Source organism: Myxine glutinosa, chromosome 3 (assembly GCF_964187855.1).
Source record: "Myxine glutinosa chromosome 3, kmMyxGlut1.1, whole genome shotgun sequence".
NCBI classification, from domain to species: Eukaryota; Metazoa; Chordata; class Myxini; order Myxiniformes; family Myxinidae; genus Myxine; species Myxine glutinosa.
The window spans coordinates 29,431,847-29,459,663 of NC_136263.1; the positions used below are offsets into that span (position 1 = coordinate 29,431,847).

The 27,817-nt window shown below is 44.6% G+C and overlaps 1 protein-coding gene across 1 annotated transcript in view; it reads right to left on the reverse strand.

Moving 5' to 3' along the window:
- The window catches only part of HTR7 (5-hydroxytryptamine receptor 7), a 216,231-nt gene extending 203,352 nt beyond the window's left edge, over positions 1–12,879 (reverse strand). Inside the window, exons 1-2 of the mRNA XM_068111162.2 lie at positions 12,713–12,879; positions 8,196–8,632 (exon numbers count right to left, since the gene is read on the reverse strand). Coding sequence (XP_067967263.2) covers positions 8,196–8,623 — 428 coding nt within the window. The 5' untranslated portion in view covers positions 8,624–8,632; positions 12,713–12,879. The remainder of the gene's footprint in view (positions 1–8,195; positions 8,633–12,712) is intronic.
- Between the last annotated feature and the right edge of the window lie 14,938 nt (positions 12,880–27,817).

Here is a 27,817-nt window from a genome sequence, read left to right on the forward strand (position 1 = left end):
ATTTATTGAAGGATTTTTTACCATTGGAAGACAGGGCTCATTTTTTTTAACATTATCTTCTATATATTCTATATTTAACATTGTGATATGAAAATAGTTTTCATATTTGTTGTAAATGTAGTTTAAACTCATGGTTATGTGTTAGAGCGGTGTATTTTGTTAGCAGCGTCGTCTTCAAGGTTCTTTTTTAAAAATATCTAATAAAGACATATTCTGTCATTTTAAAACCACCAAAGTGTGTATTAGGTTTCCCCGTTTCATAAAATGTATCGTTTGATACGTATAATGCTTTAAAAGTTTTTTTTTTTTTTTTTTTTTTTTTTTTTACCTCAGAAGAGATATCAACATTTAGTTTTACCTCAGCGAATGTCAATCGCGATGTCAGTATTTGATGAACTTATAAAGACTTAGGTGAGTTATAAGTGTGACAAGCATGTGCACGGGATTCTTCCCAGAAGAATGAGTGGTCGCATGAGCTTGTACGACCTAAAATGAGCGAGTTTTGTTTTGACTTTTCGGCCAGTTTTACATGTTGTATCCCTGAGGAATGAAACGAGCGTTTTTCCTGGCTTACAATTTTAGTTGAAGTCACACATGCCTCAAAATACACTCACTTATATAGGATTGAACGCTGAATCCGAAAATGTAAGTGAAATTGCCTTGTTTTTTTTAACATTATCTTCTATATATTCTAAATATATATCTGTGCAGTGTCTGTCTTGTGTTGTCTTGCCTTGTGTCGTCACTGAACTACTCCCTCAAACCTTTGTGAAATCGTACTATTCCAACTTGACCCACGGCGGGAGTATGCGCTCTACTGAGTGGCGTTGTAGTTTCCGATGATTTTCTCTTGAAACTGTTTCGGGTTTCTGTGAAGTCGGTGACATCATGACAGGAGAGCAGGAAGCGTTATATATTCCACTGCTTCAGCGTGGGAATGCCTGTTTGTTTTTATGAGAGAGAGGACGATGAGCGTAAAGATGGGACAACTTTAGGAATGGGGACGACCCACCATGAGCAGTTAGTGAGTTCTTTGTCAACGGTAAACCCTTCGACTTTGATTTATTTGATAAGACGATGATTGTAAAAGTACATTTATGTTTCCACAGTATGTATATAAACCGCATTATTTAATTATCAGAAATCAAAGCACGATCAAATTGGTAACCTGTTTATAAAAACAATATCAAAGTAGTTTTTTTTCCCTTCGAAATCGAGGATCATGGAAGAGAGATGGAAGAATATTTTGGGCTTGAAAAATCTACAACTACATCAATAACCTCGACATGAACGACACCGTAAGGTGATGCGAGTTCATAGACTTCTGGATATGAACATCTGGATCGACGTGCGGTGGTCAAGATGGAGCCAAAGGACCTCAGTGAGACTCCAGCATGGCGAGACTTTGGTTCCACAAACAGGTTGTGCTTTACCTCATGTTTGAACAACCAATGAGCAAGTCATGTTGTTGTTACTCCCGCCAGGGAGTAATGCATTCACTCGTGTCCGCGCGCGCGTGTGTGTGTGTGTGTGTGTGTGTTTGTGTGTTTGTGAACAAGATATCTGGAAAAGTTCTGAACGGATTTGGATGAAAGTTGGTGGGATGATTGCCCTTGGGATAAGGAAGAATTGATTATTTTTTGGTGAAGCTCAGGATATTATTCCGGATCCAGGAATTTTTTGAAGGATTTTTTACCATTGGAAGATAGAGCTCATTTTTTTTAACATTATCTTCTATATATTCTATATTTAACATTGTGATATGAAAATAGTTTTCATATTTGTTGTAAATATAGTTTAAACTCATGGTTATGTGTTAGAGCGGTGTATTTTTTTTAGCAGCGTCGTCTTTAATGTTCATTTTTTAATTTATAATAAAGACATATTCTGTCATTTTAAAACCACCAAAGTGTGTATTAGGTTTCCCCGTTTAATAAAATCTATCGGTTGATACGTATAATGCTTTAAAACTGTTTAAACTTATTATTTTTTTTTTTAACCTCAGAAGAGATATCAACATTTAGCTCAGCGAATGCCATCCGCGGTGTCAGTATTTGATGAACTTATAAAGACTTAGTTACAGATTTGGCAAAATTCCAACTTTTTAAAAAAAGATCGCATATTCACCCAGGGTTGTGAGAGGCTGAAGAAGAAGAAACCCCGCATGGGCTTCCCAGACCAAATAAATAATCCTGGTTCTGGCTCTGCGATGTTCAGGTTTATTACTCCCGCCAGGGAGTAACGCATTCGATCGTGTCCATCCGTGTGTGTGTGTGTTCGTATGTTTGTGTGTTCGTGTGTTTGTGAACAAGATATCTGGAAAAGTTGTGGACAGCTTCGGATGAAATTTGGCAGAGATGTCGCGTATGTGACGAGGACGAAATGATTAGATTTTGGTGAAGATCCGGATTCGGATCCGGCTACTTGAAATTTTAAAGTGATTCTTCACCATTGGGGGCTCGGGCCAAAAACGATACATAGCGGGATATCTCGAAAAGTTGTGGACGGATTTGGATGAAACTTGGTGGACAGGTTGAGTGTCTGACAAGGACGCTTGGATTCGATTTTGGTGAAGATTTAAATATGGATTCGGATATGATAATTATTTAATTTTTTAAGTGATCCTTCACCATTTGGAGACGGGGCCAAAAACGATACATCGTGGGATATCTCAAAAAGTTATGGATGGAATTGGACGAAACTTTTAGATGGTGTATAAACATATCTTCGGAATCTTATGGTGTCAATGTCAGTGCAAGTGGAGGATCCAGATACAATTCCCAGGCAGAATAAGGCAAATCCAGAGGCCTCCATTTGCAGAGCAGTGAGTAGTCGATTGGCGGACCGTTTTACCTGCTCCTGGTGTTGTCAGTGTCTGGTTTTCAGCTACCAAGTGGTCTGGATTTCTCAGGCATCGGGTTACACTAGTATAGTTGGTATGTTATACTGTGGTTTCCATGTGGGCAAGCAGTTTGCACACTATAAACAAATTGTCTGTCCAGGTCTGTCCGTCCGTCCGTTACTCTATCTCGTCCTCAACTGTTGGTAAAGAAATTCACCAAACTTGGTAGTTATGAGGACCACATGGCAAGAAAGTGAGAGCGCAGTATCATTTTGACTCCGCCCCCTAGGGGCGGGTCTACATGTCAAATACCAGAAAATGCAATTGCGGGCACATTTTTAAACGTTTGTTTATGGAACATTCTACATGCAATAAACATTGGGAGACATGCAATATGGAATCCTTTTTTGGATTTGACCACCTGTTCACGCCCCAGATGGTGGGGACTTATTAGCGTCACAGGGGACAAAACTGATTTTATTTTTTTTGAACAAAGTTTTAACAGGGGAAAATTTGTTTGAACGTAAAATGTCCATGATGGGTCATTCCTGGTGGAAATTTCTTTCAAACATGCTTAAGATGATTGGCATGGGCATTTGCGATGGCGTGCAACAGACCGAAGGTGAGCCGAGGTTATGTTTTCACCCATGTCTGTTTGTCTGTGAGCAGGATATCTCAAACTTATGGACGGATTCGGACGAAACTAGTGGACAGGTTGGGTGTGTGACGAGGACAAAGTCGATAGATTTCGGTGAAGATCTGGATCCAGATACGAGAATTTTAAAGTTTTTAAAGTGATTCTTCACCATTGCGAGATAGGGCCAAAAAGGATATCTGAAAAAGTTATGGACGAGTTTTGACAAAACTTGGTGGAAGAGTTGGTTTTCATTTGCAGCTCAATGGAATACTGTTTCTCCCCTCTGGGCCGGTGCTCCTGCCTCACACCTCACACCTCACACCTTTTCTTCACGCTGTTGAAACCAAAGCTTTCAGAATCATTGGAATCTCCCGCGATGAAGCTAACTCCGAGGGCCTTTCGCTCACTCACCGCAGGCAGGTTGGTGGTCTTTCCGTCTTCTACCGACTCCTCTCCGGCCTTGCTCCCCCAGCTCTCTCTGGGCTCTGTCCCCCAAATATTTCTACAGGTCGCACAAGATCTGCCTGCAACCCTCTTATGGTTAAACTGCCAAAATCAAGACTCTCTGCTCACCTTCACTGCTTCATTCCTCTTTTCTCTCGCCTCTGGAACAAACTCCCTCACTCTCTTCAATCCCACTCCTCCCTCCAGGTCTTTAAAACAGCTGTTCACCACCATCTCTTATCTTCCCCCATCCAAAACCTTGATCTTTTTTACCCCTGTTAATTCACCCCAGATCCACTTTTTTGAAATACCAACTTAGTTCCTGGAAGTCCTAGCAGTGTCCTTGTGTTTTATACCTCTTCCACCCCTGTCCCCCCTCTTCCCATGCCTCCTCCTCCTAAGCCCTCTCCCTCCCACAGATCTCCCGATGTCCCTGCTCTCCATCTTGTTCTCCCGCTCCCTTTATCATACGTTTTATGTTTCATGTGTCAGTTTGCCTTTTTGTGATCAATGTTAGCTCTTACATGAGCCTCGATCTTGTATACAAAAATAAAAGAAAAAAAAGAACAAGCCAATTATATTTTGGTTCAGGTCCGAATCCAGATCCGGCCTATCAGTGGGATACGAAACATAAACTGTTCAGCCTGGCGGAGCTATGCGTTCTACTGAGTGCTGTTCTAGTTATTGTTAAAAATTATTTTTATTATTTTTATTATACATGTCAGTGTTTGTATAAAAACTCATGTACAAACAATGTCGCTGTTTTCGTAGCATGAAAAAATTAAAATAATAAATAACACAAAAAAACAAACAAAAAAACAACAACAACAACAGCAACAACAAATACAAACAAAAATAAATAGTTTTTATCGCCTCCGATTTTTTTTACCAGTTGTCCACACAGTTTAATAATCACTCGTTTATTCTTCCTCAAGTGGAATATTGTTGCTGCCTTTCTGGTCGTATTAGCTTTCTGGTAACGCCTTGGGTCGATGGTACAAAACAAATGTGGCGTTTATGTCGAGTTGGAGTTGGAGGACAAATCAGCTTTTTAAAAATGGTTTAACACGGCAGGCAATGTGCGCACAGAGCGATAACCGGCTCAGAGGTTTGACCCTCCGACCTCCCAGACTCAGAGGGGATGCTCCAACCGGTACTCTTACACGAGCCTTTTGGTTGTACACCTTCCTGAACATCCCACCTGTAGTCTTCAGTAATCTAGGTACTACATAGGCGTGGGCAATGCATCACAAGGTAAGTCGGCTGTCCCACCTGCTTGCATTGGCCTGTGGCCATTGAAGATCCAATGCTATACACCCTTAAAAAGTACAGGCCATTGTGTGTCGGTGCTCTCACCAGTCTCTACGACCTTTCGGGACACTGGCATAGAGTCATACCATGCAATGATGAAACCAGCAAACTTAATTATTGTTAATTGAAACCCAGATAAACATTCATGTGCAGATAAATTAATAAAATTAACAGATTTTTATAATAATAATAATAATAATAATAATAATGCAGATAATGCATATGCAGATAATGATAATGCAGATATATGCAGATATATGCAGATATATGCATATGCAAATGCAGATATATGCATATGCAGATAATGCAGATAATAATAATCATGTGCAGATAAATTAATAAAATTAACAGATTTTTATAATAATAATAATAATAATAATAATAATGCAGATAATGCATATGCAGATAATGATAATGCAGATATATGCAGATATATGCATATGCAAATGCAGATATATGCATATGCAGATAATGCAGATAATAATAATCATGTGCAGATAAATTAATAAAATTAACAGATTTTTCTCCCTTTATATTTGGCCACATGTTAAGTGAACAGTCGGTGTAGGTACAGGTAGGATCTTGTATGCCGGTGTTTTGTTCACAACACCACAGACTGTTCATGTAATTGTTCCATGAACTGTGATCAACATACTGGATGCAATTACTTTGGTGTCTGGTGGGTTGTTAAAGCAATTCAAAACTTCGACCTCGAACGTGTTAATCTTTGAAAGTTCAGATCGTTTACATGGAAAAAATAAAACACAGCAGAGGAATTTTGAACTCAGAATTTTTTATTTTTTTATTTATATTCACCTGACTCGTCCCCATTGGACTCCATTTTAAGGGGTTGTGCAAAACTCTAGCTCACTCATCGAAACAACATTATTTGGATGAACTTATGACTCCGATCACAAACGAGGACTCAGCAGCAACTGGAATATGTTTTCAACAAGTTGGAAAAATCAGACTGAACCATGTGAACCAAATACGAAATATGGCGGATATGTTGAAGCCCCAAGAAAAAAAAAAAAATTTTTTTTTTTAAAATGTTGAAGCCCCCCCAAAAAAGTGAAATGTATGTTTTTTAAGAAAACTTATGAATTATGCTTTCATGAAGCATTTAAAGTTTGTTTATATCATGTGCACATCAAAAGTTATAAATAAAAAAAAGTCTAAAGTTGCACAAGGACTTTGTGGACACAGTATTTAAACTTTCATTACCTGGCAACTTCTGTGCCTGGCATTTAAGAGTTAAAACTACCTGTACTCACACCTTATGTGAAGAGGAGGTGTGTGGAGGTGTGAAGAGCGTGGATACAGGAAAGGATCCATCCTAACAGAACAAACCTTTCCTGGATCCCCATCCACAAATCCACATTCCCCACGTACAGTACAAAACCAAAGAACCATCTACTTATTAGGTACGAAAACTACAAATACCAATGCTCAGACATGACCCTGGCTCTTGTTGCGGAACAACTTCGCTTGTTTTCAAATGGAGGCACGGAAACCTTGTTACCGCTATTTGTCTCTCAAATAACCTTTCTTAGTGTCCTGTTAATTCCCTTCAGTTTCTTGATTTTTGACTCATATGAAGCTGCCTCTGAAGCCAAACAAGTTGCAGGGCCTCGGCTGCAGGTAATCATACATTCTCAACCAAGGGAAGAAGAAATGTTTGAGTGAACATGATGGACGATCTGCTCTAATATTTATTCGCGCAATACAGTTCTCACTTTGTTTTCTTTTCTTCTGCAGTTTCTATATCAGATGAATGCATTCAACTTGAATAACACGAGAACAATGCGACTGTGTCGCCGATATGCCTCAGCATAGTCCCACAACGGGTAGATGCCATCACTCTGCATATGTATGGGTGGGGGATCACGTTTGTGAAGTTTCGTGTTGATCGGATAAGGTTCGTTTTTCTATCCAAGATGGCTGCCAAACCACGTGACCTATGACATCATCATTTTCAAACTACATGCAAAAGTGCTGTTCGATGATATTTGTAAAATTCCGCATCGTTAGGGTGAGCGGTTTCAGAGATATAATTATTTAATATTTTCCTTCAATCCAAAATGGCTGCCAAACCATGTGACCTATGATGTTATACATTTAGTATTTCAATACAAATGGGTGATAGATCATGTGCATGCATTTTCAGATTTTTAGGAAAAGGAATTTGACCAAATTTTTTTTGGCTGGTATACCACTTCACCTATGATGTCATCATTATCATGCTTTTGTTCCCCATTGGGAGTACTTGACAATGTGCCAAGTTTCAAATTTTTCCATTCAGCGCTTTTCAATAAATAATTTTTGAATTATTTCCTTGTAATCCAAGATGGCTGCCATACTACGTGACCTATGACGTCACAAATATCATAAAAACATTCTGCATGGGTGTCATTCCTACCCTGAAAGTTTCGTCTCAAATCGGACACGTGGTTGCTGAGAAAAACGAGGTTTAGCCCGTACGGACAGATGGGCAATCCGAAAACATGCCACCTTCGGGGGAAGAGGCATAAAAATCTGAAATTGCATGCACATGATCTATGACCCATTTGTATTGAAATATTAAATTTATGACATCATCGGTCACATGGTTTGGCAGCCATTTTGGATTGAAGAAAAATATTAAATAATTATATCTCTGAAACTGCTCACCCTTTCGATGCGAAATTTTACAAATATCATCTAACAGCACTGTTGCATATGGTTTGAAAATGATGATGCCATAGGTCACGTGGTTTGGCAGCCATCTTGGATTTAACCTAAAACCTTTAAAAAGCGTTGTTGTCCAGTGTTATATTTGAGGTCAACATAGGCCAAACTTCGAACATTGGCCTTACAACATATGATATCATGCCGAGTAGAACGTGCAGATTTGAATTTTTGTTCAGCGACCAATCACGACAATCGACCAAAAAATACACGTCGGACACACATGGGGCGTACCTGTCCACGCTGATGACGCAGAGGGACAGGATGGAGGCGGTGCAGCAGGTGACGTCCATGGCGATGAAGACGTTGCAGAAGGCTTGGCCGAACATCCATTCACCTCCCATGAGGTCTGTGACCAACATGAAGGGCATCACCGCCAGGGCCACGGACAGGTCCGCGGCTGCCAGCGACACCAGCAGGTAGTTCGACGGTTGTCGCAGTTTCTTGACCACACAGACCGAGAGGATGACCAACAGGTTACCCGCAATGGTGAGCACCGTTATGGTCGTGAGGACGAGCCCAATCAAGAGTTTCGCCCCAGCGCCGTACATCAGCACCGGCTCTGCGCACCGTCCGCCACTGCTGCTGTTTGGTGCTGGGGTGGAGGTACTCGCGCTCAGCACCTCGAGTGGGTCACGGCTGGTGTTGAGGACGAGAACCATGGTGGGCACCTGTCATGCAGGTAGAAGGGAAAATAAACAAGTAAATAAGTAAAGCGCTATTTATACAGCACGAGCGACACCACTCCCGCCCGTGTGTCTGCCTTTCAGGTGGACAGGACACCAGACTCCCACATGGCTTGGGCAACAATGGTCTCCACTGTGTGTGGCATATGGAACGTACTCAGAGACGCAACATTCAGCAATCATGACAACCTATAAAAATCGAGGCTTTACAGGTCCACCAAAGTCAGGTGAGCTGAACATATACCACAGTCAGGTGCGCCTAACCCGTGCCACAGTCAGGTGCGCCTAACCCGCGCCACAGTCAAGTGCACCTAAACCGTGCCACAGTCAAGTGCGCCTAACCCACTCCAGTGTCAGGTGCGTCTAACCCGTGCCACAGTCAGGTGCACCTAACCCACTCCAGCGTCAGGTGCGCCTAACCCGTGCCACAGTCAGGTGCGCCTAACCCGTGCCACAGTCAGGTGCACCTAAACCGTGCCACAGTCAGGTGCGCCTAACCCACTCCACTGTGTGTGGTGCATGGAACGTACTCAGAGACGCACCATTCAGCAATCATGACAACCGATAAACATCGAGGCTTTACAGGTCCACCAAAGTCAGGGGAGCTGAGCATATGCCTCAGTCAAGTGCGCCTAACCCGCGCCACCGTCAGGTGCACCTAAACCGCGCCACAGTCAGGTGCGCCAAAACCGCGCCACAGTCAGGTGCGCCTAATCCACTCCACCATGTGTGGCACATGCAACGTACTCAGAGGCGCAACATTCAGCAATCATGACAACCTATAAACATCAAGGATTTACAGGTCCACAAAAGTCAGGTGAGCTGAACATATGCCACAGTCAAGTGCGCCTAACCCGCGCCACCGTCAGGTGCACCTAAACCGCGCCACAGTCAGGTGCGCCTAACCCGCGCCACAGTCAAGTGCGCCTAAACCGCGCCACAGTCAGGTGCACCTACCCCACTCCACTGTGTGTGGCGCATGGAACGTACTCGGAGGCGCATCATTCAGGAATCATGACAACCTATAAAAATCGAGGCTTTACAGGTCCACCAAAGTCAGGTGAGCCGAACATATGCCACAGTCAGGTGCGCCAAAACCGCGCCACAGTCAGGTGCACCTAAACCCGCTCCACAGTCAGGTGTACCTAAACCCGCACCACAGTCAGGTGCGCCGAATCCACTCCACTGTGTGTGGCGCATGGAACGTACTCAGAGACGCAACATTCAGCAATCATGACAACCTATAAAAATCGAGTCTTTACAGGTCCACCAGTCAGGTGAGCTGAACATATGCCACAGTCAGGTAACCCACTCCAGCGTCAGGTGCGCCTAACCCGTGCCACAGTCAGGTGCACCTAAACCGCGCCAGTCAGGTGCACCTAACCCGCTCCACTGTCAGGTGCGCCTAACCCACTCCACCATCAGGTGCGCCTAACCTATGCCACCGTCAAGTGCGCCTAACCCACTCCACCGTCAGATGCGCCTAACCTATGCCACCGTCAGGTGCGCCTAACCCGCGCCACCGTCAGGTGCGCCTAACCCGCGCCACCGTCAGGTGTAAAAAAGTCAGGTGAGCCGAACATGTTGCACATTCAGGTGCATCAAACACGTGCCACCCTCGAGTAAAATACATCCTCCGAACTTGAGTCACCGTCACATCCTCCGAATTCGCACGTTACCATCCCCACATTGCACCTGCTGTTATAACGAAGGAAGATGCGGTCATATAGACATGGTGATTGTCTCAGTTAGAACCACACAGCATTCACCTGTCCCATCTGCATCTGTCATTGTAATTTGTACATAATATCCAAGGAATAAACATCAATGTAACGTAATCCATATTTTCCTTCTGATCTCGAATCATCTGCACAACTCGGAGAAATGACTGAATTCTGGTTTTGCTTCCGCTGTGGAGTTTTTACACAAACACAAGTTCAGTTTTCAAGTTTCCTCAAAACATGAAAATAGAAAACTTGTTACAATCACCTTCCACCGTGTCCTGTGTACATGTGGCCCACACACCAGTCAATCTACCTTTGTTGTAATTTGTGCGGTAATGCACCTGCTGGGTGCCTCATCTGGCAAAGCACCCGCTATGTGCCTCATGCACTCGACAAAGCACCTGACTGGTGCCTCATCCGACAAAGCATCATTCAGGTATCTTGTCTGACAAAGCACCAATCAGGTCTCTGATCCAGGAGCACACCCGTGGGGCGACTAGTCTGGGCATGCACCTTATTCGGTGCATTCCCGGACCAGGCGCCCGTCGGGTCTCTCGTCCGACGAAGCACTCATCGTACACTATTCCAGCTTGTGCTTTCCTCGTACACCAATCCAAACCATTTATCCATGATATTGTCTATGTCGGAAGAAGAGTGAAATTGCTTCAATTTCGTTTCATGCAGACTTTGTTATGCCATTGCACACAAACGCACAAATTAAAAAAGGAAATAGCCTTTTTTAATGTTTGTCCGATTTCAAGAAACTTGGAGTAACTCGTGATATAGATATTCTATACGAAAAACTGATAGAATGGTGATATGACTTTGACTACATGACTTATTCGGACATGCGGCGTGACTTATTTGGACACGTGGAGTGACTTATTCGGACCGGCAGCTTGACTTATTCGGACACGCGGCATGACTTATTCGGACACGCGGCATGACTTATTCGGACACAAGGCGTGACCTATTCGGACACGCGGCATCACTTATTCGGACATGCAGCATCACTTATTCGGACACGCACATGACTTATTCTGACACGTGGCATCACATATCCGGACACGTGGAATCACTTATCCGGACACGCGGCATCACTTATCCGGACATGCGGCATCACTTATACGGACACACGGCATCGCTTATCCGGACACGCGGCATCACATCCGGACAAGCGGCATCACTTATCCGGACACATGGCATCACTTATCCGGCCACGCGGCATCACTTATCTGGACACGCGCATCACTTATCCGGACACGCGGCATCACTTATCCGGACACGCGGCATCACTTATTCGGACATGACTGCATAACTTATTCGGACATGACTGCATGACATTCGGACACGCGGCATGGCTTATTCAGAGTGCCATCACTTATTCGGACACACGGCATGACTTATTCGGACATGCGGCATGACTTATTCGGAGTGCCATCGGTGGCCTGTGCCATCACTTATTCGGACACGTGGCATGACTTATTCGGACATGCGGCATGACTTATTTGGAGTGCCATCGGCGGCCTGTGGCCTCACTCATTCGGACACGCGGCATGACTTATTCGGAGTGCCATTGGCGGCCTGTGCCATCACTTATTCGGACACGCGGCATGTCTTATTCAGACATGCCGCATGACTTATTCGGACACGCGGCATGACTTATTCGGAGTGCGTGCCATCGGCGGCCTGTGCCATCACTTATTCGGACATGCGGCATGACTTATTCGGCCACGCGGCATGACTTATTTAGACACGCGGCATGACAATCGGACACGCGGCATGACTTATTCGGACACGCAGCATGACTTATTCGGACACGTGGCATGACTTATTCGGACACACGGCATGACTTATTCGGACACACAGCATGACTTATTCGGACACGCGGCATGACTTATTCGGACACGTGGCATGACATTCGGACTGACCAGGTTCAGGAAGAGTTTTCGCAAGTAACAGCGAGAGTGAGACTCGGCATGACTTATTCAGACACTTGGCATAACTTATTCGGACATGCGGCATGACTTATTCGGACACGCGGCATGACTTATTCGGACACACGGCATGACTTATTCGGAGTGCCATCGGCGGTCTGTGCCATCACTTATTTGGACACGCGAAAGAGTGCACCCAGATCTCAAGCGGATCTTACGATGGAGTGTCAACATCGAAAGAAGTCGCGTCTGGGCACCAGGAGCACAATGCGCAGACTCTGTACGGGAAGAAGCACATCGAGGGGCAGTTACAGCCGAGTCGGGGTTTCACCGGGTTGGGGGACATCGAAGATCCGTTCGGACCAGAAGTACCGGGACACGGTCACCCAGGAGGCGAGACTTACCAGGTGCACTACTCAGAGCTCAGGTGAATCGGCGAGCCGAACATGGAGGGAGAGAGCCGAGCACCTGACTCGGAGCCGTGCTCTTCCCGGCCGCGCACCTCCGCTCATTCTCCAGCAATGAGTTTGCGCACGCCTGGACCCGAGACTCGTAGACCCGCCTCTGCTCTGGTCCGCAGGGCTGTTCGCGTCACCAGTGACGTTTCCCGAACTTCTCTTCTCGCCAAGCGGCCACGTGCGTTCAAACACAAACAGCTGATTGGGTTTCCCCTGAAAATGTCGACTTTACCTTTTGCGCCACTCGGTGAATTTGATCGATACGACCCCAAACCTTGTATGACCGAACCCAGCTACTCCCTCGGTAGTTGGTACTACAACAGCTACTTCGTCCCTTCATTTCCTCAATGCCCTTTCGGAACGACGAGCACACTCATGGCACGTGGTTTGCAATAACAAGGATGTCCGACTGGTGGCCGAAGATCGTGCACGTGTCCCGTGGTTCACGTCGACCCGTCTTTCTACGTGTCTGGCGCCGTTCTGTGGGCACGTGGGGAATCGACGCAACGATTCGGACACATGTTCAGACGTGAGCACCTGTGCGAATTGGTCGTTTAAGCTCGATACACAAGTGGGAATGAAAAGGTGGACGAGGTGACCCTCCCCTGGTCCGTTGATATTGATACAGGTGTGCTAACCGCCGTGGGAAGTTCACCTTTTTGGCTGAAAACCACGTCAGAGGGAAAGCAATGGAGACCTTTCGCTCCGACGAAGGATTCATGTCTGAAACATGAAACTCTTTGCTTTCCAAGTGGGTGATTATTAACATATACCTCGATCAACGTCCTGTTAACACCATCCACATCCGTTATGTTACCTTTCTCTGCAAGAGCATTACCGTTACCTTCTTGCTTTCTTTTCGGATTACATTTCGAGGAACATGTAGTGTTGTTGTTTTTTTAGTTCGGCAACATTTTTGGTGTTCTGTAATCACCTCTTTGATCTTTGCCACAATGACTCCTTTTCGGATTAACACTGAATTTTTGTGGTGACGTCACCCCTCTCTGTGTGTGTGTGTGCATATATATATATATATACATACATCTATCAGATCCGATCCGATGTATCGTGCTCTGTTCAGAGGGTTGGTTCTGATCGAGCAAGCAGGCAGCAGCAGCAGTTAGAGCAGGAATGTGGAATTTGTTCATGATGCCGGCGATAGCTTGGTGTCTGTCTGTGTGTAAAGGTACCGGTAGCAACGCCGGGTGCCTCCTGACACCCCTTCCCCTCCCTCCTCCACCCTTCCCTTCCCTCTTCCCCTCCCTCCTCCACCCATACATCCACCTCCATCCTTACCCCTCCCTCCTCACCCTCCCTTCCCCTTCCTCCTCCACCCTTCCCCTCCCACTTCCATCCTTGCCCTTCCCACCTCAACCCTTCCCCCTCCCTCTTAAATAGTAAGAGTTATTAATCGTAATAGTAAGACTACTTTATAATAAGTAGGTAGACAATATTAAACGTATTTTTCCATCAAGCGCCAGAATATGTAAATTGTTTGGTGTTCCAACTCCAGAGCAGCCCACATGTAATTGACCATGTGAAAAACACAGAGAAGACGGATGCCCTTCGGCCTACGCAGTGGAGCCATTACTCACATTTTTATACCTATATTTTGGAATCGTTACTCAAAAAAAGAAAGAGAGTTTTGGAGTAATGAGTCCAAAAGTCGTTTTATCACCTTCTGACTTCATGGATGCGTGGCTCATCCGGCTTTAATCTAATTAATTTGTACAACTTGTAATTTTCAAAGTACAGCCAACAGGAACTTACAAGGGCCTTGGTTGGAAAAAACCCCCAAAAACACACCAATTGTCCCGATCACCAGAGAGCATCAGGACTTCATGAAATGTTGACGAACGAAATCTTTTTCGTTATCAGACAATCGCAACGCACTCTCCAGACAACTATATTGGAACTGGATACGCATCAAAAGGCATTTTGTTTTCGAGGTGTCCGTCCGTCCGGCTGTCTATGTCCACCCATGATAGGTTTCGTTACCGTGATAACCTAAAAACAGCTGAAGGGGATCCACGTCAATTTTGGTACAATTATGTAGAGCGATGCAAAGATGAACTGATTAGATGATTGGGTCAAGAGGTCAAAGGTCGAGGCCACGTTAGGTAAAAAAAAATTCTGTTACCGAGCTAACTTGTGAACCAGTGATGGTATTTTGATCAAACTTGGTATAAGTACATATTGTGATGCAGAAATGAACCGATTAGATTTTGGCATCAAGAGGTCAAAGGTCAGAGGTCATGTCAGGTAAAAATGTGATACTTGAGAACAGATGAAGGGATTTAAATCAAACATGGTGTAAGTATGTATAAGGATCTAAAGATGTGGGCAGAGGCATATCGGTCAATGTCATGACGTCAAAGAGTGTCGTTTTAGTTCACATCTGATACTATATTTGAGGATCGGAGCTCACCATCTCACCAATAATTATAGAGGTATCCGTTAAACAATATTTCCTCAAAATAAGTTGAAATTCACAAAAGTATTTGGTCTCCACAATTCCTTATTTCACTGTTCATATTACAGAACCTTTGTTTTTGATTCAGAACTTAATATATCCTTTTAAATCAAAAAATAAAAAGAAATGGCATTGACAAAACTATTCACACCTGAGACTTAATATTTGGTAGCACAGACTTTGGACAAAATAACTGCAGTCAAGTGCTTCCTGTAGCCATGAACGAGCTTCCTACACCTATCTACTGGCAGTTTGGCCACTCTTCTTGTGCAAACTGCTCCAGTTCTCCCAGGTTTGAAAGGTGCCTTCTCCAAACTGCTGTTTTCAGATCTCCCCACAGGTGTTCAATGGGATTTAGATCTGGACTCATTGCTGGCCACTTCAGAAGTCCATCATTTTGTCTTGAACCATTCCTGGGTGCTTTTTGAAGTGTATTAGGGGTCATTGTCCTGCTGCAAGGCCCATGACCTTCGACGGAGACCCAGCTTACTGACACTGTGGTGAAGCCAACAGCGTGAAGACGAGCTAGGTGTGAGGCAGGAGCACCGGCCCAGAGGGGAGAACAGTATTCCATTGAGCTGGGAATGAAAGCTTTGTATGTGGTGAGGAGCTCAGGTGTGCCAAGTAAGGACTTCGCACGACAGAGGTGCCCAGTCGGCGACTGGCTTTGGAGGCCAGATTTGAAATGTGGTTTTCCCAGGAAAGATCATGGCAGATAGTGAGACCCAAAAGCTTGAGTGACAGAACTTCTTGGAGAGGATTGTTCAGAAAATAGATGGGAGGGTTGGCCAGCTGGTCTTTTCGGAGAGACATAGTAAGAGTGTGAGATTTGTCAGGATTGAAAGACATATTCCACTTGTTTGACCAGTCTGTGATTTTGTCCAGGTCCGCAGGGAGTGAGGAGGCTGCAGACTGCCGATCTGAGAGATGAGGAATGGAGCGGCAGAGAGTGGAATCATCAGCAAAGAGATAGAGGATTTTCAAGAGAGTCAGAGAGATCATTGATGAAGACCAGAAAAAGCACAGGGCCCAGAACACTGCCTTGGGGAACTCCAGCCTGAACAGGAAGAGGAGATGAGAGAAACCCATTCAGGGCCACACGTTGACTACGACTAGAGAGGAAGTCCGCCACGCATGCGTGGAGATTTCCATGGATACCAAAGGAGGAGAGTTTGGTGAGCAGAGCGGGGTGCCAGACCATATCAAAGGCACGTGATATGTCAAGGGAGACAGCTCTAATTTCCTGTTTGGCATTGAGGACATCCATCCATTGTTGAGACAGCAGAAGCAGCATGTCCAGAGTAGAGTGACCTGGTCTGAAATCAAATTGATGATCAGAGATCAAGCCATTGGAGAAGAGGAAAGATTTGATATCCGAAGCAATTATGGATTCCATGACTTTGCTGATAATTGGGAGAAGACTGATGGGTCTGTAGTTGCAAGGATCTGTTTTTGTACCTTTTTGTGTAAAGCGGTGATGTTGGCTGATTTCCAAGCTGATGGCAGATGACCTTGAGCAAAAGAGGGTGAAGAGAACAGAGAGAGGGAGTGAAAGAGCGGCAGAGCAGGATTTTAGGACCCGTGGGCCGATTCCGTCTGGTCCAGTTGCAGAATCAGTCGAGGATTGACAGAAACTTTTCCACCTTGTCAGGAGGAAAGGACACAGAGTCCAGGAGCAGCTGGGTTCGACTGGGTACAGAGAGGGATGGGTTTGGGACACAAGATTTTGAGGCAAACACAGAGTTGAGGCATTCAGAATTGTGTTTCAGGCAGTTGTGTTCTTTTCTTTGAAGGATTCATTTTGTTTTCTGTAAACATAGAGATGATGTGCTTTACCAAAAAGCTCTAATTTGGTCTCATCTGTCCACAGGACATTCTCCCAGAAGGATTTTGGCTTGTTCAGGTGTGTTTTGGCAAATTCCAGTTGGGCTTTCTTATGTCTCTCTCTGCAGCAGTGGGGTCCTCCTGTGTCTCATACCATATAAACACCCTGTCATTGTGTTGGTGACGGAAACTGCGAGTTGAAACTGTCATACCTTGTGTCTGAAGTTCAACTCAAATCTGTTTTGCAGTTGATAGAGGTGCTTTCTCCACAATTCGAACAATCCTTCACTGCAAGTCTTCGATCAAGTTTTCTCTTGTGGTCACAAAAGGAAGTTTGGCTACAGTGCCATGGGCTTTATACTTCCTGATAACATTGGATAATTTTAAGATGGCCTGCCGGATAATTTTAAAAGACATTGAAGATGGATTACAGAGGGATAAAACATGAAAAGGGTGTGAATGGAAAGTGCTTTTTGACATGTCGGGTGAGTAGACGCATAATATATGAATACATTTAACACACAAAGCATAGCTCAATAATCAAAATTAAATTAATCAATATATCACAATTAAGTTAACAGGGCTAGAAAAGATAATGGTTTAGGATGGGGGATGATCTGAGATGGTGGTCAACAGCTGCGTTGAAGACCTGGAGGGAAGGATGAGATTGAAGAGGATGTGGAAGTTGCTTCCATGGGTGGGGAAAAAGTCGAATGAATGGGTGGAGAAGAGCTTGGATTTTGGAGAGCTTCAACTGAATGGGGTTGATGGACCGTGTGCAACCTGGGAGAGTGGGGGGAGGAGGACAACAAAGCATGGAAAGAGCGAAGGGAGCAAGACGAGAAAGGAGGGTGCAGAAGACAAAGCCCACCAACCTGTCTGCAATGTGAAAGTGATAGACTCAGCTTCATCGCAGGAGATTCAAATGTCAACAAGCGTTACGCCTATGTCCCCCGTCGGTGAAGTGATGCGAGTTGACAAAGTGGAAGACGCAAGGCGGCCATCTTGGATTTTGACGTGGCGACCCAATTTTCAATAGCGTTCTTCCTTATGCCTAGATACACCCACACACCAGATTAGAAGTTGGTACTTCGCTTATTTTTCAAGATATTTCACTCACAAGGTTCAGACATATATATGGTGGCGGTCATCTTGGATTTTGACGTGGCGACCAAATTTTCAACAGCGTTCTTCCTCATGCCGAGATACACCCACACACCAAATTAGAAGTTGGCACTTCGCTTATTTTTCAAGATATTCATCTCACAAGGTTCAGACATACATGGCGGCGGCCATCTTGGATTTTGACGTGGCGACCCAATTTTCAACAGCCTTCTTCCTTGTGCCTAAATACACCCACACACCAGATTAGAAGTTGGTACGTCGCTTATTTTTCAAGATATTCAGCTCAAGGTTCAGACATACATGGCATCAGACATACATGGTGGCGGCCATCTTGGATTTTGACGTGGGTTGCACCCACACACCAAATTCGAATGCGGTCCTTCACTTACGCATGCCCGCACGGACGGACGGACACACAGACGGAGCGGAAAACCATAGTCCCCCTTTCGCTCCGCGGTGCGACGGGGGACAATTATCTTAAAGGCCTTGGTTTTCACCGAGTCAAGCTAAGCAAGGTATAAGGCATGGGCGCTAGCCCAGAGGGAAGAGCAGTGCTCCATCAAGCTGTGGATGAAAGCTTTGTAGTTTGATCGGAGCTTAGATGTACCAATGAAGGATTTTGTACGATGGAGGTTGCCCAGTCAGTGTCTGGCATTGGAGGCCAACATTGAAATATGGCTTGCCCAAGAGAGATAATGGCTGAGAATGAGACCCAAGAGTTTTAATGACTGAACTTCCTCAAGAAGATAGTTAGGCAAGTAGATGGGAGTGTTTGCCATACAGCCCTTTCCGAGAGAGAGTGAGATTTGTTCGGATTGAAAAACGTATCTCAAGTGTTTGACGAGCTTGTGATTTTATCAAGGTCTGAAGAGAGAGAAGAGCTTGCTGCTTGCCCATTTCAAGGATGAGGGATGTCACGGCAGAGGATGGAGATGCCAGCAAATAGATAAATGGGATTTCCATGGAGCCAGAGAGACCGTTGATGAAGGTTAAAAATAGGATGGGGCCCACAACAATGCAGATTTGGTCAGTCTTCTTGAGGTAAAGCAGATAAAGGATTTGAATCTTCACCAAAATCTAATCATTTTGTCCTTGTTGTCACATGCCCAATCTCTCCACAAAATTTCATACGAATCCGTCCACAACTTTTGAGATATCCTGTTTACAGACAAACAAACAAATGAAAAATCACCCATAGTGACACTTGGCAAAATAAAACAAAGCAGAATAGCACTCAGAGCATCCTTTTGACCTCACAAATAATTGGTGGTTGAATTCAGTTAGCTGACATGAATATCCAATTCAAATTTCAAGTGAATCGGATGAAAATTGAGGCTTTTAGAAATTTGAAAAAAGTGGTTGACCTTTGGCCTATTTTGACCTTTTGGCCTATGCTGATCTCAAAAATAGTTGTTGGTTGAATTCAATTAACTGATATGTAAATCCCATTCAAATTTCAAGTGAATCGGATGAAAATTGAGGATTTCAGAAATTTGAAATTGTTGTTGACCTTCGACCGATGGTGATCTTAAAAATAGTTGGTGGTTGAATTCAGTTTGCTGATATGTAAATCCCATCCAAATTTCAAGTGAATCGGATGAAAATTGAGGATTTTAGAAATTTGAAATTGTTGTTGACCTTTGGCCTATGCTGATCTCAAAAATAGTTGGTGGTTGAATTCAGTTTGCTGATATGTAAATCCCATCCAAATTTCAAGTGAATCGGATGAAAATTGAGGATTTTAGAAATTTGAAATTGTTGTTGACCTTTGGCCTATGCTGATCTCTAAAATAGTTGGTGGTTGAATTCAATTTGCCGATATGTATATCCTATTCAAATTTCAAGTCAATCGGATGAAAATTGAGGATTTTAGAAATTTGAAAAAAGTGGTTGACCTTTGGCCTATGTTGACCTTTTGACACCAAAAATATATAGGATTTGTCGGACCATGAACTCTACCATTTGGTGAAGTTTCGTGAAGATCGGCTTAAAATTGTGTCCTGTAGGCAAGTATAAGTGAGCGGACAGACAAACACACAAACACACAAACCGGAGTGAGCAACATACTTGCAAAAAAATATATATATTTTTGCCAAGTAATAAACATGAAAGACAGCATGCAGAGCACGATATTTGAAAATCCCCCAAATAAATTTGATCTTAAAAATATTTTGTGGTTGAATTCAAAGACCAAATATGCAAATCCTGTTCCAATTTCAAGCCAATTGGATGAAAATTGAGGAATTTATAAATTCTACCTAAGTTGTTGACTTTTGGCCTATGCTGACCTTATGGCCAATGTTGACCTAAAATAATTGGTGGTTGAATTCACTGACCTGATATGCAAATCCTCTTTAAATTTCAAGTCAATCATATGGAAATTGATTTTAGAAATTTGACAAAGTTGTTGACCTTTGGCCTATGTTGACATTTTGAACTCTAAATCAAGAGAGGCTTCTTCTTTTTGACCAACTCGACCATTTGATGAGGTTTCGGGAGGATCGGTTAAAATTGTGACCTGTGGGCGACTGACATACCGACAAACACAGAATCACACACTAGACCAACCACTGCACTTGCGAATCTTCAATTTCACAAGTAACACACGTGACGAACCAATATACTTAAAAAATGGTGAAAGCAACAAATTTTTTCGCAAGTAACAGACAGATGGGTGAAAACACAACCTCTGTCCACTTTTGGTGGCAGAGGTAATTATGTTATTCGGAAACTTGCAATCAGGTGTTTCGCACATCCCACATGCCAAAAACACAGTTGGATGAGCTGGATGTGAGGGAGTGCAGTTCCTCTAATCTCGGGCTGAGCCGGATGTAAAACCTTCCAGGGGTTAGCTGAGGCACAGATTAACAATCAATTTTCCTACTTTGGGAAGATGGGGATGAAATAGGAAATTTATAGTTTACCATCAATGCATGAATCCTACCCATACAACATTTAATATTGAAGTTGTTTCTGATGTGCCAACTGATGAAATTCTGCTCAATTTTTTTAAATCAAAATGTATCGAGGACAGATGCACATTTGGCTTGAAAGACAATAATTGTATTGTGGTTGGGTGGATCAAGCACATCATGATGCATTTTCGAATAAATGAATACAAATGAGACAATAGGATGAATCAAACAAACTCCAACATCCATACGACTATTTTTCCTGGCCCAATAAAGGAGGAAGACAATGAATGATGAAGTTTTGACATGTGTTTTCAGTGTAAGCTACGAGTGTGAAGAGCGAACTGAAAGCTTGTATGTCGAGGAAGAATTAAAATTGTGTTGTTGTTGTATAGCCCCGGCCAGTTCTCTCGACCAATACGCAACAAGGAGACAGCCGATCGATCCACCAGGAGCGATCCAGAGATCACCCACATCCACGAGAGTATATACCCCAGCCTTCACAAAGTCAGGGCCATCACAGCATGAGAGAGAGAGGGAGAGGGGGAGAGGGGGAGAGAGGGAGAGAGGAAGAGAGAGGGAGAGAGGGAGAGAGGGAGAGAGATAGCGAGAGTGAGATAGCGAGAGTGAGATTGAGAGAGCGAGAGCAAGAGAAAGATTGCGAGAGCGAGATAGCGAGAGTGAGATAGATATCGAGAGTGAGATATATTGAGAGCGAGCTATCGAGAGTGAGATAGCGAGAGTGAGATAGCGAGAGTGAGATAGCGAGAGTGAGATAGCGAGAGTGAGATAGCGAGAGCGAGATAGCGAGAGCGAGATATCGAGAGCGAGATAGCGAGAGTGAGATAGCGAGAGTGAGATAGCGAGAGCGAGATAGCGAGAGTGAGATAGCGAGAGTGAGATAGCGAGAGCGAGATATCGAGAGCGAGATAGCGAGAGTGAGATAGCGAGAGTGAGATAGCGAGAGTGCGATAGCGAGAGTGAGAGTGAGATGGAGATGCGGAGAGCAAGATGGCGAGAGCGAGATGGCGAGAGCGGGATGGCGAGAGCGAGATGGCGAGATCGAGAGCTGGATGGCGAGAGCGGGATGGCTACAGTGAGATGGCGAGAGTGAGATAGAGAGAGAGTGAGATAGTGAGAGGGAGATAAAAAGGGAAGGGGAGGAGAAGAGGAAGAGAGGTAGGGGGACAGTGAGAGGGAGAGGAGAGAGAGAGAGAGGAGAGAGAGAGAGAGAGAGAGAGAGAGAGAGAGAGAGAGAGAGAGAGACAAGAGGGAAAGGGCCGGTCCATGTGGAACAATCGGCACTCTGACCGTAACAGTGCTGCCCTGATGAATCCGGGCAGCAGGGACGAATGGGGAACATTTGGCCCCCAACTTGCGTAGGGAGGTACAACCACCGTAAATAGGTCTCCCCGATAATTGTTTAAAATTGTGTTAATGCACTCGGTGAGACCACATGCTAGACCCAAACCCCACTCCCAGAGACCATGATCAAGACATTCGAGCAGATTGCAGGTGAAGTCACAAACATAAATGCTGTTTTTTAATTTGTAAGAGTAGAATGAATAAATAATATTGGTCAATTATGTGAAGTTTCAAAGCTAATGGCAATGAGTGGCGTTCCAATTTTGAGGTCGGCCAAACATGCCTTTCTGACAGTTGATACTCATCTGCAGGTGATTGTTACGTGCTCCTCCCCAAACCCCGGTCACGGTGTACCTCCGAGCCCCAAGAGGAGTCACGGCAGAAAGATGTGATATTCTGTATGCCAAGGATCAATGGTGAAACCACACCAATAATTGTTACCAACAAACAAGTATTGTATTAAGGTCACACAAGAATAACGGTACAGTAACAATATTAATCAAAAGTACAATCAATATATATCATTCCTCTGATGGTATTATCAGTTTCGTAATGTATAACTCACTGTGCTCCAAATGAGCGAAAAGAACATCCCCAATGTCTCTTTCCCGGCTTCAAGCCAACGTTGATTCGGGCTTCAAGCCAAAGTCAATTCCGGCTTCAAGCCAAAGTCGATCCACTGCAGTGATCGTCCGTACGATGTCGTATCGAGACCAGAATCCCGTTGGGTTGGCAGTTACACTGCCAAAGATGGGCGAAGGTGTCCTCAAGAGGCGACTGGGGAATCACACCTTCGGGTATGGTCGCTCCATGGCTCCCAATCGGCGAACCGCAATTTCCCACTGTATAGCCACGTTACACACACACACCAAATCAACGTCTGGACGCGGTGAGAATGGTCGAAGCGAAGTGAAAAACCTTGAGCGATGCGCAAAGCGGGTGCGAGTCAAAATGGCCGACGGCCCGTTCTCGTGGCGTAACGGCACTCCGATGATTCTCTTCGGAATCAACCGCAAAACCTGTCATGCAGGTTTATCTGTCACAGCGATAACAACTGTGTCGCAGGAATCCCTTCCCAGGAAAGCCAAAGTTTACTCGTGACCCTTGTTCGCCAACGTTCGCTCAAGACCTCGAAGTAACTCCAGCTTCTTGTCAGACTCACTCGCTCCGCCCTCTTTCTCTTCTCCTCCTCTTCGTCTGGTTCCGGTTTCATTTAAAACATTAACTTTTTTTTTACCTTTTGAAAATAGTAATCCCTATTTCATTTAAACGATAACAATAATAGCACATGCAACCAAACATGTTTACAGTGGATAAAAACCACAACAACGGAAGTGACGAATCCGTAACACTTCCCCCTCTCAAGAAAGAAAGTTGGAATATAGTGAAAACTTTCTTTGCATGCAAAAACCCTTTTAACAAACAAAAGTAAAACTCACACCCAAATTATCAATTCACGTGAGCAACAATAATTAATATTCCCCAAAATAAAGCAACAAAACTTCCAAACAACCTACAGAAATTTCCAAAGTTAGTTCACTCTGGATAAAGCATCAGCAACAACATTGTCCCTGCCCTTTACATGCTCAATTTCCAAGTTGAACTCCTGTAAAGCCAAACTCCATCTCATCAACCTCTGATTTTTATTTTTCATTTTTTTTTTTTGAATGAAGGTTAAGGAGTTGTGATCAAAAATCCAAACCAAAGCAAATCTATAGCACTTTTTAAAGGAGGCCGAGCTGAGAGCCAGGTTTCATGGTGGTTGGGTGGTGAGGCCTGGAAGTATTCACTGCATGGACGCATTTAGGGACGTGGAGTTCACAGGTTAATCCGTGTAGGAATCTTGGCTCGGCTGCTCCTGAGCACTTAGTGCTTCCAACTCTTCTCTTGATCATAAGAATCATAATCACAGTTGTAGCGTCGGGTGCTGTCGTCACGTGAGTAGCGATCCCCATCTCGGCTACCACCGTAATAGTCATCCCGTCGAGAGTTGCCAAAACTGCGCTGCTGCTGCTGGGAGCCTCCGTAGTAATCACGACTGCAGCCGCCACCAAAACTACTACTCCCACCCCGGGAGCCATAGCCACCCCTGAAACTACCTCCACATTTTCCTCCTCTGTAGCCCCCTCGACGCCCATGGCCTGCCCTCTCTACCGTTATGATCCGACCATCCAAATCCTTGCCATTCAAATCCTTTTCGGCATCTTTGGCGTCCTTTGCGTTTTCAAACGTGACAAAGCCAAACCCTCTCGACTTTTGCGTCTCCCTGTCTTTTATCAGAAGCACTTCCAAGAGTGGTCCATATTTGCCAAAGATAGAGTCCAGAACATCTTCACTTGTGTCAAAGTTCAGTCCACCTACAAAGAGCTTGCCAACATTGCCTCCATCCATGACTTGTGTGTGTTGACACTTAGTACCAGGGTACTCGACAAGAGGTGCCTGTGCAAAGTGTGACGTCAGTACCTTCTCCTTCTCTTCAGAGCGCTTCCTACCCATAGCACGAGTCGCGGCACAGGATGGAAAGATACCCGGAATCTCCTGCTCTAACTGTGCGGTGTTATTTTCCATACTAGGCTTTTCAACCAACATCGGATTATCAGAAACTTGACCACCAGCCAAATCATTCCCGATAACAAAAGAGATCACCTCCACAGGAAGAGTGGCTTGTAACCCCACAGTGACTGGTCCTGACACCAAATCAGACTCTAAATGGATGACATGAAGAGGAGGTTTAACATAGCCCCCAACCCCCTGTAAAAGAACACCAAAACCAGTTGCCGTCTTCTCTGACAATGGCAAAATGCCCTCAAGCATCAAAGATTGATGTGCTCCTGTGTCCCTCAATACCCTAACAGGTCTCTGGTTCGTTAAGTCTCCATCCAGTGACACAAACCCCTCTGAAATAAAAGGTTTGTAACCCTCTTGAACAAGGTCGTTCTGTGATGCCGTAACTTTGGCATGAGAACCTTCACAAGGCACTGTCCTCCAAGGACGATTTCTCGCATTGGCCAATGCATTCGGAGTTGTACTAGTTTGACTCCACTCCTGATTTTTCCTTTTCAGGGCGTAACATTGGGACATCAAATGCCCAGGTTTCTTGCAAAAAGCGCAAGTAGGCCCGGAGGAAAAACTCGTGATCTGCCTCGGGCCCCCCAGAAGACAAGTCTGTCTTGGAGCTGTAGTCTTCTGATCCCTAAAAGTCACGGTATCAGATTTGTCCCCATAGTCATCTCTTGGCCGCCTCCATGAAAATTTGTTCTCCGAACCTGATTTTCCGTAACTCCCCTGGCTAACTCTAGGCGGGAAGTTAGGTTTGTGGAACCCCATCCTGTGTGTCAAGGCATAGTCATCTGCCACGGTTGCTGCCTCATACAACTCTGGTACTTTCTTCTCATCCAGATGTACTTTAATGTCCACGTGGACACACTGTTTGAATTCCTCCACCAAGATCAATTGTCGTAACAGGTTGAAGTCTTTCCCAATCCCCTTCGAGTCACACCACCTATCAAACATGGTTTCCTTCATTCGGGCAAACTCCACATGGGTCTCACTCTCCCTCTTCCTGGCATTCCTGAATTTTTGCCGGTAAACTTCAGGGACCAATTCATAGGCTTTGAGAATGGTTTTCTTCACTATCTCATAATCTGCACATTGGTCAATCGGTAAAGCCGAATAAATATCTTGAGCTTTACCCACCAGAACACTTTGTACTAACATAGTCCAGGACCCCACAGGCCATTTTAGCCACTTTCTCAAAGTGTAAAAAAAACTTGGCTACCTCCTTTTCATTGAAGGGTGGAACCAGCCTCACATGCCCACCAACATCCCAAGTGTTCTGACTAGTTGTCGAACTAGTCGGCATGGATACTACTTCTCTCCGTTCTCCCATTAATTCCAGCTCCTTGAGTTTAAGTTCCTTCTGATACTCCATGTCACGTTCCTTTAACTCCCTTTCGGCTCTCCTTTCCTCTGCTCTTCTTTCCTCGAGTTTTCGTTCCTGTTCTGCTCTTCTTTCCTCAAGCTCTCGTTCCTGTTCTGCTCTTCTTTCCTCGAGTTCATTTTCAGCTCTCCTTTCCTCTGCTCTTCTCTCCTCGGCTTTCCATTCCAACTCTTTTAACCTTTCCTGGCTCTGCAGTTGCATCTCCAATTTCCGGAGCTCCGCATTTCCTTTTTCCTCTGGTAACCAATCCAAGGCTACCTCTTTCCATGTTCCTTGTCCCACTCGAGACTCTACCACCAATGTCTGCATCTCTGCTTTCTTCATATTAACTCGGACCTCCAAGTTAAAATATTTGGCCAATAACATGAGTTCCGATCTTTTTAACGCCTGGAACTGTGCCTCATTAGGGGACGCCGCAAACTTTTCTGCGTCCAATACCATGGTGACTATCAGTTAGCACCTGACCTTCACACAAAAATTTTCAAATTATATTGTTGGGAATGTTAGAAAAATTCCAAATTTGGGAATTTTGGGAATGTTAGGGAATTCTATCCCGGACGAGGATGTTAGCGAATTCGATTCTGGACGAGGATGTTAGGGAATTCAATCCTGGACAAATGTTAAGGAATTCAATCCCGGACGAGCCCCCAATTTCTGTTACGTGCTCCTCCCCAAACCCCGGTACCTCCGAGCCCCAAGAGGAGTCACGGCAGAAAGATGTGTTATTCTGTATGCCAACGATTAATTGGTGAAACCACACCAATTGTTACCAACAAACAAGTATTGTATTAAGGTTACACAAGAATAACGGTACAGTAACAATATTAATCAAAAGTACAATCAATATATATCATTCCTATGATGGTACCATCAGTTTCGTAATATATAACTCACTGTGCTCCAAGTGAGCGAAAAGAACATCCCCAATGTCTCTTTCCCGGCTTCAAGCCAATGTTGATTCCGGCTTCAAGCCAAAGTCGATTCCGGCTTCAAGCCAAAGTCGATCCACTCCAGTGATCGTCCGTACGATGTCGTATCGAGACCAGAATCCCGTTGGGTTGGCAGTTACACTGCCAAAGATGGGCGAAGGTGTCCTCAAGAGGTGACTGGGGAATCACACCTTCGGGTATGGTCGCTCCACGGCTCCTAATCGGCGAACTGCAATTTCCCACTGTATAGCCACGTTACACACACACACACACACCAAATCAACGTCTGGACGCGGTGAAAATGGCCGAAGCGAAGTGAAAAACCTTGAGCGATGCGCAAAGCGGGCGCGAGTCAAAATGGCCGACGGCCCATTCTCGTGGCGTAACGGCACTCCGATGATTCTCTTCGGAATCAACCGCAAAACCTGTCACACAGGTTTATCTGTCACAGCGATAACAACTCTGTCGCAGGAATCCCTTCCC